The sequence below is a fragment of the Aedes aegypti genome, unplaced genomic scaffold, assembly GCF_002204515.2.
Source record: "Aedes aegypti strain LVP_AGWG unplaced genomic scaffold, AaegL5.0 Primary Assembly AGWG_AaegL5_hic_scaff_313_PBJ_arrow, whole genome shotgun sequence".
NCBI lineage: Eukaryota > Metazoa > Arthropoda > Insecta > Diptera > Culicidae > Aedes > Aedes aegypti.
In genome coordinates this window covers 26258-39444 of record NW_018735975.1, presented here as the reverse complement: position 1 = coordinate 39444, position 13187 = coordinate 26258, and the positions used below count along the sequence as shown (strand labels likewise).

General features: G+C 39.4%; 1 protein-coding gene across 1 annotated transcript; it reads left to right on the top strand.

Moving 5' to 3' along the window:
- The first annotated feature begins 1695 nt into the window (after positions 1-1695).
- LOC110681056 (WD repeat-containing and planar cell polarity effector protein fritz-like) lies at positions 1696-12546 on the top strand. The gene is made up of 6 exons (XM_021856820.1): positions 1696-2469; positions 3357-3563; positions 8100-8904; positions 10372-11570; positions 12005-12152; positions 12213-12546. Exons 1-6 carry the CDS (start codon positions 1696-1698, stop codon positions 12326-12328), a joined length of 3249 nt encoding a protein of 1082 aa, XP_021712512.1. The 3' UTR covers positions 12329-12546.
- Positions 12547-13187: the final 641 nt, after the last annotated feature.

Here is a 13187-nt window from a genome sequence, read left to right as displayed (position 1 = left end):
GAGAAATCCACCAAAAAATTTTCCATTGTATCACTCCACTAATTTGCCAGTAGTTCCTCGTGAACAGGAATTTAGTAAAAAAAAAACTATCACGGATTTGTTTTCCAAAGTTCATGACTTTAGATATAGGTACCAATAGTTTTACACTGAAGCTTTTATTCGTCTCGTAACAATAAAGAGTGAAATTTCCAATGCGCCATATCACTACCCATTTATAGCAATCTAGTCTTATTCGAGACATATAAGTGAAATATTCACAATTACAGTATTTTACCACGAACAAAATTCACACCACGCGTAGATTATCAACTAATCTACACGTGGTGTGATCCATGGGTATGAGGAACTTATTTTCATTTCAAGAATTGTTTTACTATTACTTGTAGATTCGAAGTCACATTTTAGTCAATATTTGGTCAGTATTTCAATCATTTTGGTTACTAAAGTTACTATTAGCTATCTATCCGCTATCAGCCATGCAAATAAAAATATAGTAATAACTGTGTATTCAACAGATTATAAAAATTAAAATAAATGTTCCAGCGATTTCAAGAAGAATTTATTTAATGCTATCCTTTTAATCCTATGGATAATATTTTAGTTAAGTTTGGGTTGGCCGTCATAACAATGTGCTGTTATGCATTGGAAACGCGAAAAATAATTGAAAAATTATACAATTGGGTTTGCGTTCTACTGCTACGGCTATCTGGGCCTCCAAAACATAAAATTACTATTGTCAAATACCCGGAACCGTTTCTGGCACGGCCAAATTAAGAAAATGTGATACTAAACGAATCGGAATCTTTCTAAAAGTTATAATGATTAATTAAAACTTTTGACCGCAATCGCAATTTTGAGACAAGGTAAATTAGGATTGCAGGAAATCTTTCAGGAAAACCTCCACATATTCCTTCAAGAATCGTCATCGGAATGAAAAATCGTGAACTTTGAGCTGTCGTGGGTATGAACTTCTGAATATGATATGCACTGGTTCCTTCTGAAGATTTCAGGTGGCCTTGTGTTCAAAATGACCATACTTACAAAATGTCCAGGATTCGATCCTAAAGTTTAAAAGTTTTCATATAATGCTAAAAGAACGAAAATCGGTTCAAAAATTGATCTTTGAGAATGTTTTAAAGTAATGGGTCATTTTTGACCCTGATTGCACAACCCAAGTAACATTGGTAGCTGAATAGCAGTTTTACAGTTGAAATGAGTTTTATAAAAAGAATAAGGTATTATTCAACTATCAATGTTACTTGGTAATGTGTAACTATTTCTTAACCTTAGGACTGTCGCGCTGTTGTACTTTGTACAACAGTTTCGATTTATTTGCTCAGAATAATGTATAAATCTCTGGGCAAATATCTGAATCAATTTCTGATGAAATTCTTGCTGTCCATACTCGCACAACAGTCCCATAAACATATGAAATCCCATATAATATGGGACTGTTATGCGAGTATGGGCGGCCTAGAGAATCATAAAACATAATACAATAATCCAGCAGTAATACTTTTCGTAATGTCACGAGAAAATCTCATTCCTGGTTGCTATTAATTAGCTTTCGTTTTGTTTTCTTGATTCCTTGATTCATTTTTGGTCTCCTTTTTATGGCAAAAAATGACTAAAGTTCATATTTGCCAGGCACTTAGCCGTTACCAGCTTTGTAAGCCAATTATTGGCTACATTTATATGTGTTATATCACTCATCTGCTTATATATGTTTTTAGGTACTTCGAGAAGAAGTCGGACAGTGCTAAATCGATATATTCCGAAGGCAAGAGGCTATACTTTGAGTCGCGGGGCTGCAAATGGAGCGTGGACAATAAAAAGCCCAACCGGCTGAGGAATGCTTTGAAGCTGTTGGAGGAAGAGCTCAAGCAGAGACGCATCGCTTTCTGCAAGTGGAAGAACAATGTCATCCTTCAGATTATGCTCTCGAATGGATTGCTCATCCACATCTTCATCAATCCGTTCAATGGGGACATCAATCGCGTATACTTCGACAAGTACTTCATTGGAAAGCTCATTTCCGAGCAGATAACTGACGTGATAATCACCCAAACGCACATTCTGATATCGTACAATGAGAACCAGATTACGTTCGTCCACCTCCAAAAACCGACCGCCAGGAAGAACAACCTCGAAAAGATCAGCCTCATGGACCCGAAGATCTACAACGTTATCATCGGAGGGCCCACGGCGCGAAAAATCCCCAAGCACTTGGTTTGCAGCAGCTCACAGGAAATGGTCATTGTGTGGACCAAATCCTCCCAGAATGAAGTGTACCCCTGGCGACCCACGGTGAAGGACCAGGACCGGGCCAATCTGCACGTGTACAAACTGAACGGGGCCAAGATGGAACTGCTGTGCTACTACTGGACCGAGTACGATCCCATTTCGGTGGATTTCTCGCTGCTGAATGGCTTCCAGGTGCACTCGGTGGAGCAGAAAATATCCAAAAAGGTATGAGATCATTCCCACGTTTAGCGATACTGCGGGGCTAGTGGCGAGTTACTATTTAGTGACTTGGTTACTTTTTTGGAGCAAATAATTATAAAGTCTCTCATTTCAATTAAAGTCACACCAGACATTAAGTCATACTATGTATTTTGAGCCAAAGCTCAGAGGAAAAAAATATGAATCGGTAATTTTTTCTTCAAGTGAGGTCATGTTTTAAGAGGAAAATAACCATCATCGTTTTACAAATTTTTCAAAATAGTTTTTTTTTTCGCTCAAAGTCGAAGCAATGTTCATGAAAATCTATCATCGCATTAAAAACCCCGTTTTTTCACCATTAGCCACCATTCACCACCATTTTCACCGTTATTGAATTCTGAGATCACTGCTTTTGGGAATCTGTAGATAAATCAGTGACGTTACCTCACTTTTTAATTGGTCAACAAATCTAAAATTTGCAATGTTTTCGTATTTAGAACATCTGGCATACAGTCAATGATTGGATTTGGCTTTTCAGACAATTTTCTAGTTAGAAATTCGTTGTTAAAACTCAAGAAATTCTATTAATTGAATTGGTAGGAATCTCTTAAGCTTCAAGAAGTTACACTAGAATTCACTGTGAGGAGAAATAAACTATTTTTTTTTAACAAAATGGTCTCTAAACTTGCATTAAACTCGTGACTATTTCTTCTAAAGAGACCTACCAGCCCCGTAAAATGCACTTTTTCGGTGATTTACTGTTGTTGAGCCAAGGACGTTTCCAGTGGGTGCAAATTAGATGCGGTCAATTAGCATAATTTTGAAGCTTCGTATAATTACCACTGACTGGTGGGAAACCGTTTCGATTAGTAGTAATTAACCAAAATTTATGTTTGTGCTTCTGATTCTTCTAGGGTGACGTGACCATAGACAGCTGTATATACCAGATTCACAAAACGAAGATGCGGCGGGTGGCGGTGACGTCGATTCCCCTGCAGACGCAGGTTTGCTGCAATGCGTTCAGCCCGGACCACGAGAAGCTCATGCTGGGATGCATCGACGGGTCGGTCGTGCTGTTCGACGAAGGCCGAGGGATCACACACCTCGTTAAGGCAGCTTTTGTGAGTATATTTTTTATGAACGCTAATCTCGTATAACTTCTGATCTCGCACTAAAAGCCATTGGTAATCGAGTGTGCAGCTCGATGTTTTTAAGCAAATGAATGGATCAGGATAAAAACTGTCGCCTAGGCCGTCCCTTATTTTTCGAAAATGCGAAATGCTATAAGTTCGTCATTGTAAAGTGCTCGTTTTGGTAAGAAAAAAATCAGGTAAAAATTTGAAGTCCGTGCGTGGACGCTAAGTGGTCCCCCAACGGCCCTGAAAGTATTAGGCGTAGATGACCACGTGCGCAAAATCGAGCTCGCTGCTCTAGTGCACCCAGCATAAGTACGAAAAGCCACCAGTAACAAATTGTCCTGCGTGCGTTGATAATCAGCATATGCTGATTATCAACGCACGCAGGACAATTTGTTACTGGTGGCTAACATGAAAGTACCCATTAAATGGGTTTCTTGTACCCATTTTTATGGTCAGTATGGAAGTGTCAGAAAAAGGGTACTTTTCAGTGACATTAAAAAGGGTACTTTAACCTCATTATGAAGTATCCATCCTGGTAATATAAATGGGTAAATAGTGCACATGATATAGTTCGCAAAGCAAAAGCGCCATTTTTCAATTTCAGATTTGTATCGCTTGATGTTAGTGAAAAAGTCGTTTTTTTTTTATTATTCGATAATAAATTAAGGAGGAGAAGATTACAAACATTATTTCCAATACGTAAGTAACGTTAGTGAATACTTTCCGGTAAGTGCTTCTTCTAACAATCGTTTTTCTGATTTTAGATTTTCGGATGATCGCAACTGAGTTCATTGCAAACTGCAATGAACTTTCCGTAGTGCCAGGGTTGTCGGCTAGATGATCACATACATGTTGACATTTTTGGTTAAACTATGAAATAAATGTACGTTGCACTTTAATTAGTCTTCTATTTATTCTGTTCTACATTACATGAAATTTATTTAAATCAAAACTTTTGCCATAACCTCAATCCGCTCTATCGCACATAAAATAATGGGGTTTTATTACCCATGTGCATATCAGAGGTCAAGAGTTAAAAATACCCATTATTTGAAGTTCGAGGGGAATACTCTTTAATGGGTAAGTCGACTTTACTCTTTTAATGAGTTAAGCCACTTTTCTTGGAAATGGGTATTTTTTTACCCATTAATGGGTATTTTCATGTTAGCGTGTGTAGAAGTTTGTTTTCTTTGGGATGATTCGAATATTACGTAACGCAAAATTAGACCCCCTCCCTACCCCACGTAACAGCTCTTGTATGAAAAATTTAAAATTTTTGTATGAATCGTAACACTACGGAAGCCTCCCTCCCTCCCCCTGTTGCGTTACGTAATATTTGAATGATCCCTTTGTAGTTCTGAATTTTATGTCAGCGTGCAGTGTTATTAAGATATCCACAGTATAAAATATTATTTTACCTATAATTCTAGGGGTAGTCGGGGCGGTTTGGCCAATGGGGTGGAATGAGCACCCCTTGAAAAGTGCATAAATTCTTGAAATTTCATCTGAAATAACTTGCAACCCCAAAGCTGATGAGGAAATGAAGCAATAGGCATGAATTTTTTTATTATATTAGATTATTTTGCTATCAAAAATGGGGTGCTCATTTCACCTCATCAGTAAAAAATCGACTCGAAAAATGACAAATTTTGAAAAACCAATCATTCATCCTTGAACTTTATAAGACAAAGGGAATTATGCGGATCTAGTGTATTCATCTAAACATTGTTATAAATTATGCAAACATTCGAATAATTCATAATATTTTCAGCACTTTTATCGACTTTTCCTTAAGGTGGCCAAACTGCCCCACTTTCCCCTATACTGATTATCAATTTGTTACTAGTGGCTTTTCGTACTCATGTTGCGTGCATTAGAGCAGCGAGCTCGATTTGGCGAACGAGGGTCATCTACACCTAATACCTTTAGGGTCGTTGGGGGACCACTTAGCGTCCTCGTACGGACTTCAAATTTTTACCTGATTTTTTTCTTACCAAAAGGAGCACTTTACAATGACGAACTTACAGAGTGGCCACCGAACCGGGAAAAACGGGAAAAGCGGGAAAAAGACGGGAATTTGAATTCACCTGGAAAAAGACGGGAAAAACCGGGAATTTGAGATGGTCACCAGGAAAATTGTTTGGAACGAATATTTTCGAGCTCTATATCTACGAACCATAGGTTGTAGATTCAGCATTTGAACAGGTAACTTTCATTGGAATGCTTTAAAAATTTCAAATGCTTTAAAAATTTCTTCTTTGTTACATTATAATCCTGTAATGTTTCATGTTTCCAACCATGTTTAGAAATATTTGTTTTGCGATCCCGTAGCAAATCAATAAATTTTTCATCGAGAAGATGAATAACATAAATGCCTGCTTTTCCTACCAAAAAAATGCTGAAAAGTGCTATTTTTTCGGCACTCTTTTCGGTCCATAAAAGTAGCACTTTTCGGTACTGTATTGGGAGGCCAAATCAAATATTCCAATCTTTTCGTGCCATATCATCTGAATCTATATCCTTTTTGCGATCCGGATCGTTTTTTTTTAATGTTAGCTTGTGCTTTTAGAAGTAATCCTGCTAAAACAGATATTTTAGTTATTTCAAAACTCGTTATTTCAGCATCTGTTGTATTTATCCAAAACGGAGAGCCTCGTTGGATAAATGTACAAATCGTGCTGAAAAAATCATCATTTTGCAATATGTTTTTTTTTTTCATAAATAACTATTAGTCTTTTCACTACAGTCAAGGATAACCTTTTTTGAACTATTCTCTGACTGATTTACCCGAAGTTTGGAATCAGTGTTAAAAGAATTCTTTTAGAAGATTATTGTATTGAATTTTTTTTTCAGTTACTGAACATGTATACCTCAATTAATCCTGATATTTATTCTTGTAAACAATCCCGAATAGGTCATTTTTTAATAAATCTACTAAGAGTTTGAAAATACAAACTTATACATGCGTGCCTTTGTTCAATATTCACCTTAAAATTATTTGCTCTACAGGATCTTCATGAAAAAAAATCGAAATAATAAAAGTTGAGCTGAAATACCTTCAATTAACAAAATAAAAAACCGGGAAAATTCTGAAAACTATATCGGGAAAACCGGGAAAAAAGCGGGAATTTCAAAATGGAAATTTGGTGGCCTGACTTATGACATTTCGCATTTTCGAAAAATAAGAGACGGCCTAGTATGTATACCAATAGCCAAGGTGTGTGCATTTTACTCTAGCCAGAGTAAGGTGTAATCATTTGACGAAAGCGGCTAGGAGGCCATCTTTAACTTGCTGGCCGTTTTGTTTACAAACATTACTGCCTTGCCTGAAACTGAAACTAGCTGTGCTGCCATCAGTGCGGACAAAATTGTCAAAAAAGAAAGAAAGTAGTAGAGTACACAAGGAGCAGGGGCGACCAGATTAGAATAATTATTGACAACACTGTTTCTCCAACCAATCATGAGTCAATCTCTCGACTACCTGTCTCAGATGTTTGTAAACAAAACGGCCAGCCCTTCCTCATCTACCCTGTCTGGTTTTCTCCACAGAGTGAGCATAATAGGACACCTTAGAGAATTGAACGCGCCTTGCCAATAGCCTGGTCTAACATCCGAAAAATGATTATCTACAGATCAACTCAAGTTGCGTCTACGAACTTCAGGTTTTTTTTTTCCTTTTCAAAGCACCTTCGGCTGGTTTAAGCCATAATAGACATTGACGGCCGAACATTAGAAAAGGTGGTAGACCTGTAGGCGAATTCCGGCGCGTATTTTCTTCGAAGAAAAGAAAATTTTCTTGCTGGTGGATTATGGAAGAAAATTTCTTCTCTTCGAAGAAAATGTGCGCCGGAATTTACCTGCTGTTCCAGCAAAATTTTTGAACTGAACATATGCAACCATATTTTTTCTTTATCTTAATGCCGTTACATTCCAAGAGGAACCGAGCCTACTTCTCAGCTTAGTGTTCTTTTGAATACTTCTACAGTTATTTAGGCTTATTCTATGAATGGGGTAGGAGAAAACCTGGTCTCGTATAATGGCGATGTGTTAATATAATCGACTCGAATGAGGTGAGTCTCCGTTTGATTTACACAGCGAGTCACTTCATTCGTGTCGAGTGTTGTCACCTCGCTATACGATACCGACGATTCTACCCCATTACCCCGAATTCTATATCCCTGAACGACCAGTAACTCCGAATGACATTACCCAGGATTCCAATATCACGAAGCAATGTCATTAAACATTGGGTAGTGGCATTAGGGTTGATGGCTTTCGGTGTAATGGGATTGAAAATTTCACTCCACTAGTAGAATAAGCTCAAGGTATTTGCCAAATGACCAGTTTTACGTTCGTGTATCGTGTAGAAAATCACAAACTCTATGCCCTGGAAAATCGATACATTTTCCAATTCGTGAAAAAGATCGCCTTTGACGGGATTTGAACCCACGATCATCAGCAATCTGAATGTGTACCCCGATCATAGTTATTCATATTAACATCTCTTTCCTTTTCTAGATTCCCACCTTTGTTTCGTGGCACAGCGACTCATCGATCGTGATGATCGCCAACGAGAAGGGCCAACTGCAGTGCTTCGACATTGCCCTGTCCTGTGTTCGCACCCAGTTGATGAGTGAAGATGTAGTCCCGTCCAGTATATTGGATCTGTCGAATTACTTTGCCCATCCATACAATCTTGCCAAGCTGTGTTGGAGTAGGAAACCGGAAATAACGGAACACTTTGAGAAGAACGCCATCACTGATTGCTTCTTGCTGTTGGCTTTTGAGAATGGTCCACTAGGATGTGTTCGGTTCGTTGGTGGAACCGGATTGAAGGGTGACGTCCATACTTCAGGTCTAACGGCTGACGTGTTGATCCACAAGTACATCTCGCTGAACCAGGTGGAGAAAGCGATCAACATACTGCTGAGCCTAAACTGGGACACGTACGGCGCCATGTGCCTTCTGTCCCTACACCGAATAGCAAACTATATTTTTAAGCAGCCCTTGGGCACGGAGAGGGAGTTGCAACTGCAGAAAGCCTTGGGCAGTTTTCTGGTACCTGTGAAACCGTTATGCTATGAGACTGAAGTGGAATTTGGCGACCAGGTGAACGACATCACGTTGCGGTTCTTCCACTACCTGCTGCGGAACAAGTCGTACAACAAGGCGTTCAGCTTGGCCATCGATATCAACGATGCGGATCTGTTCCTCAAACTACACGACAAGGCGAAAACCGATGGCGATGTGGAGCTGGCCAAAGAGGCACTGAAGAAGGTGGACGTTATCAACCGGATATGTACGGATAGGAGCGATAGCGAACGTGAGTATTAGGATGGCCGATTAGGACTAAAATCTTATGTTTGATCATTTGGACTCCCGGAAGCTACTGTGATAATTTGAGCGAAATCCGTTAACTCTAAGGAGCTTTAAAGGATATTAAAGTTCGTATGGAGAAATTTGACCAAATATTAAGAAAACGTCGCAGTCTGTTAAACAGGATGCGCGACAGTGTTTTGTATCCGAATTCAGCAGGGTAATTCCTCTGTAATTGGCACACTCAAATCTATGCCCTTTCCTGTAGATTGGGCGTATGAGGCCATCCAATCAGCCGATGTGCATTTCTACGTGCTCCCATGCCTTCCCCAGCAGCTTTACAGTTCTTCAGCTCGTTAACATCTCGTATGGTTGGTGGGTCCACAGTTACATTTCCATTTTTATCGTTCAAAAACTGCTGAAAGTGCTCCTTCCACCTGGTATCCACCGCCATTTTATCGGTCAGCAAATTCCCTTCTCGATCACTGCACATGACAATGGTACACTGAGCCAGAAATTGCGTACGAATTTCATAAGAGAACGCTTGTGAATTGATTTCTTGACTGGTTTTCTCTCTTTCATAAGATTCTTATGAAACACAAAACGTCCGATATTCACAAGAAATTCTTGTCGTTATCATTAGAGATCTTATGAATATCTTTATTTTCCTAAATTCAAAGAGCGATTCTCTAAATACATAATGGTCCTAAAGAATTCCATAATTGATATCTATGATCCTTCATAATAGTATCTTATGATATTATACCTATTTGTATTATGAACGCAATGATCGATGGAAGTTCACAAGTTTTTCTTATGAGTCTCATTAGATGCTTCTTATGTCTTTATTCCAAAAGAATTTCGTATGAAATTCTTACGTGGTTTTTGATAGGAAGTCGACTGTTTTTCACAAGTGTTACTAATCATTGTCATACGCGCGCTTATGAATCTCAATCGTGAATATTTTGTTATTAGCGTCTCTCCACGTAATCCATAAGATTTTCGTATGAAATTGTTAAGAAAATCGTACTCCATTAGATTGTCTTATGAATACCAATGATCAATGCGTTTGATATCCAAAAAGAGTTTCTTATGGAATTATATCTGTCTATGTAATGAGTGTTATTTCATAAGTCTGTTGTGGAATGTTATAAGATTCTCGAATGAAGAACAAAATACTTCTTATGTCGTTATTCCATAAGAAATTCTTATGTACCTCATACGTTCCGTTTCCTCAGTGTATTGTGTCGCGCGCCATTGACCGTTGCATACAATCTCCGCATATCGTTCCGGTTCATGATATCTTTGGCTTCAGCCAATTTTCACTGTAGCTTCTGAAGGTCCAAATTCACAAGTTTGGGATTGTTACCTAATATTCGATGTTTTTCATTGAAAAATATGCTAAGCTGATGTTTTCTATGGATTGAGTTTGGAGAATAATGACTTATGATAACTTACGATGTTTCTCTTACAGATTCTTTATGCTCCAATTCCTCATGTTCTCTGTGTGCGGAAAGCTTCGACGAAGACGATGAAGATGATGACGAGGGATCGGAACGGGAAAGTTCCCAAGTGCAGATGCCACGTGCTGCCAAAATAACTAGCACCGACGCTGTCAGTTTCAAATCGTACTCCACTTCGTCCAGTTCGTCCAAGTCGTCCCAGATAAGGAACGGCGCTGTGAAACATCCTCCCTTGCCCAAAACTACAGAGGGCAGTAGTGCCAGCAGCAGTATAGCGACACGAACCGCGACAGCCAACGTTCGTTCAAAGTCCGAGTTCAGCAACGATCGTCCACCGTTACCGTACGTTCCGAAGAAAGCACCGACCACCACAATGCAACGGAGCCAAACGGCTATGGCGCTGAAGCTTAGCAAACACCAACAGTCGAGAATAGCTCAGACTAGGCTGAAAGGAAAATCATTGAGCTCAAGTAATTTGCTTTCTGTTTCGGATAACGTGTCTCCTTACTTTGGGTCGTCTATCCAGCGGGGTAACGTGCGAGCTCGCTTAAATCCTAGGGAAAAGGCGGCCAAACTGTACGCTTCTCCTGCAAACAGTTTATCGATGGAGCAGCTTGATATATCCAATCGAAATTCCAGGCCGTTCTATGTAGATTTTGTAGAAAACTCAGTCGCTTCCAGACCTCCTCCTAACGGTCAACACGTCGTTATCGATGTGGTACCAAAACCAATAAGCTCTCCAAATGCGCTGAATTATCCACCAGCCAACATACTCGACCAAACGATTGGTATCCCTCTAGTACAAGATGAACCGGACTTCGCCCGACGCCCTCGGAAACCTTGGTTTACCTCGCAAGCCCCGCAACCGCAGTTCCGAAGCATTCCGAACCCCTCGAACTTGAACAACGCTCCTCGAACTGTGATCCACCAGTATCCGCTCATTTCCGGCAACATTCCGTCCAAGTTCCAATCGAAGTACAACCAACAACCTCCGGAGGTTATCGACCGACTGCGAATGCCCCGGCGGAAGGAACCGGCCGCATCCATTCTGTCCAACAGTACAAACTCCTCGCTGGCAATGGCTGGCCCCTCATCGGCCGGGTTCCCCCAACAACCGGGCAGTTCGTCCTCGTCTTCCTCCGCCAAGAAGGAGAGCGGCGAAAAGAACAAGGTCAAATTCTCCGACACTGTGACGGTGGCTGTCGTACCGGTGAGTTGGATATAACCGTAGCATGCATGGTATACATTATCCGTTTGAAAAATTATTGCATCACCTTAAAAAATTTAACATCACCTTAATATATAGGCACATGCATTATGCTATATCTCGAGATCCTGATAATCTATAATCGTGCGGTCTTCAGTTTCGGTCCACAAAAACAGTTTTTTTCAGGAAATGTTTGCAAAGGCCATATTTTATAAATGAACTGTTTCATACGTTCCAGATTTGTTTTCTGAATTACAATTTTCCATGCTCTCTAGCGTCACGTAGCGGAAGAATTACGAACCTTCTGAATATCCTTGACCTTCTGAACAACTTTTGAGGTGGTACGATTTTTTTTAAAGTGGAGTGTTGAAATTTTTTTTCGAGCTAGATCGATACTTGATAATGAGTAATCTAACAACCATCTTCGTGCATAACAGGAAATTCCTCGCAAGGATAAACTGGGCGAGAAGTCCCGCAAACCTCCCTACAGTTCAATGATTGCCGATCCGAAACGGGAATTGGCGGAAAGTTTACCCCTGTGCCATCCAAACGATGACTATCTCAAAGATTTTACCCCCATGCAAGGTATGTTCGCTATAATAGAAAGCCATCGAGGCATACGTTCAACAATGTCTTCCTTTTCAGAAATAATGAGCAATGATCAGCAACAGCAGCCACACCACCATCAGCAGCAGGAAAATGCCGACAACGACAATAAGAAAATACCCAACATCAAAGTGGTTCATTTTGGTGTGGTGTAACTGAAATGGCCAATGATCCAACGAATCCTCCTCAAGTATTCCGTCCAGTGAAGCTGAATCAGTATTTTTTAAATGTTAAACAGAGACACTGTTTCTTGTTATATTATACATATTTTCATGTTGTAAATATTCGAACCGTACTTAAGTCTCTACATAATTGTATATTTATTAGTATACACAGGCAATAATTTACAATATAATATATTTTGAATAATGCATGCATTCAGCTGATGATTTTGACACAATTATCGAAAATGTCCCTATTTTCAATGGATGGTCTTTAAAAGTCTCTTTTTCAGTCAAAATGATGTCTAAAGTCACTTTTTTCCGTTTTCTCCTTCCCGTAAATTCTGGTGCCAGATACTAGAGGCCACAGAGAAACCTTTAGAGACTCGTACGCGATTATTATATAGGTTCATTAGGAATCACTTCTCAGATTTCTCGAGGAACAACTTTGGAAATCTGAAGAGATTTTCTCTGCATTACTGTCGGGGATGCCTCCTGGAACTCCTTCAGAAATTGTCCCATAAAATCGTCAAGAACATTCTCCAAGGTTTTTTAAAGGATGCTTAGGTTTCACATTTCTCATAATTGTCCCATGTTCTATAGGGATACATGAGATAGTTTTGCGAATAGGGATTTAAAAAAAAATAGGGGCAATAGAGAAACTACTCCAGTATTTGCTCCAGGAAATTCAACGCAACTGGCTGCAACAATTTCCACAGGGATTATTCTAATATTTTCTCAGAGACTATCCAGAAGATTTCCTCTAGCAGATCTTTCAAAAATTCTTACTAGAGTTCTTCAAAGAAAATCCTCTAATGTTTCTCCCACAGATAAAAAAAAACATTTAGGGGTT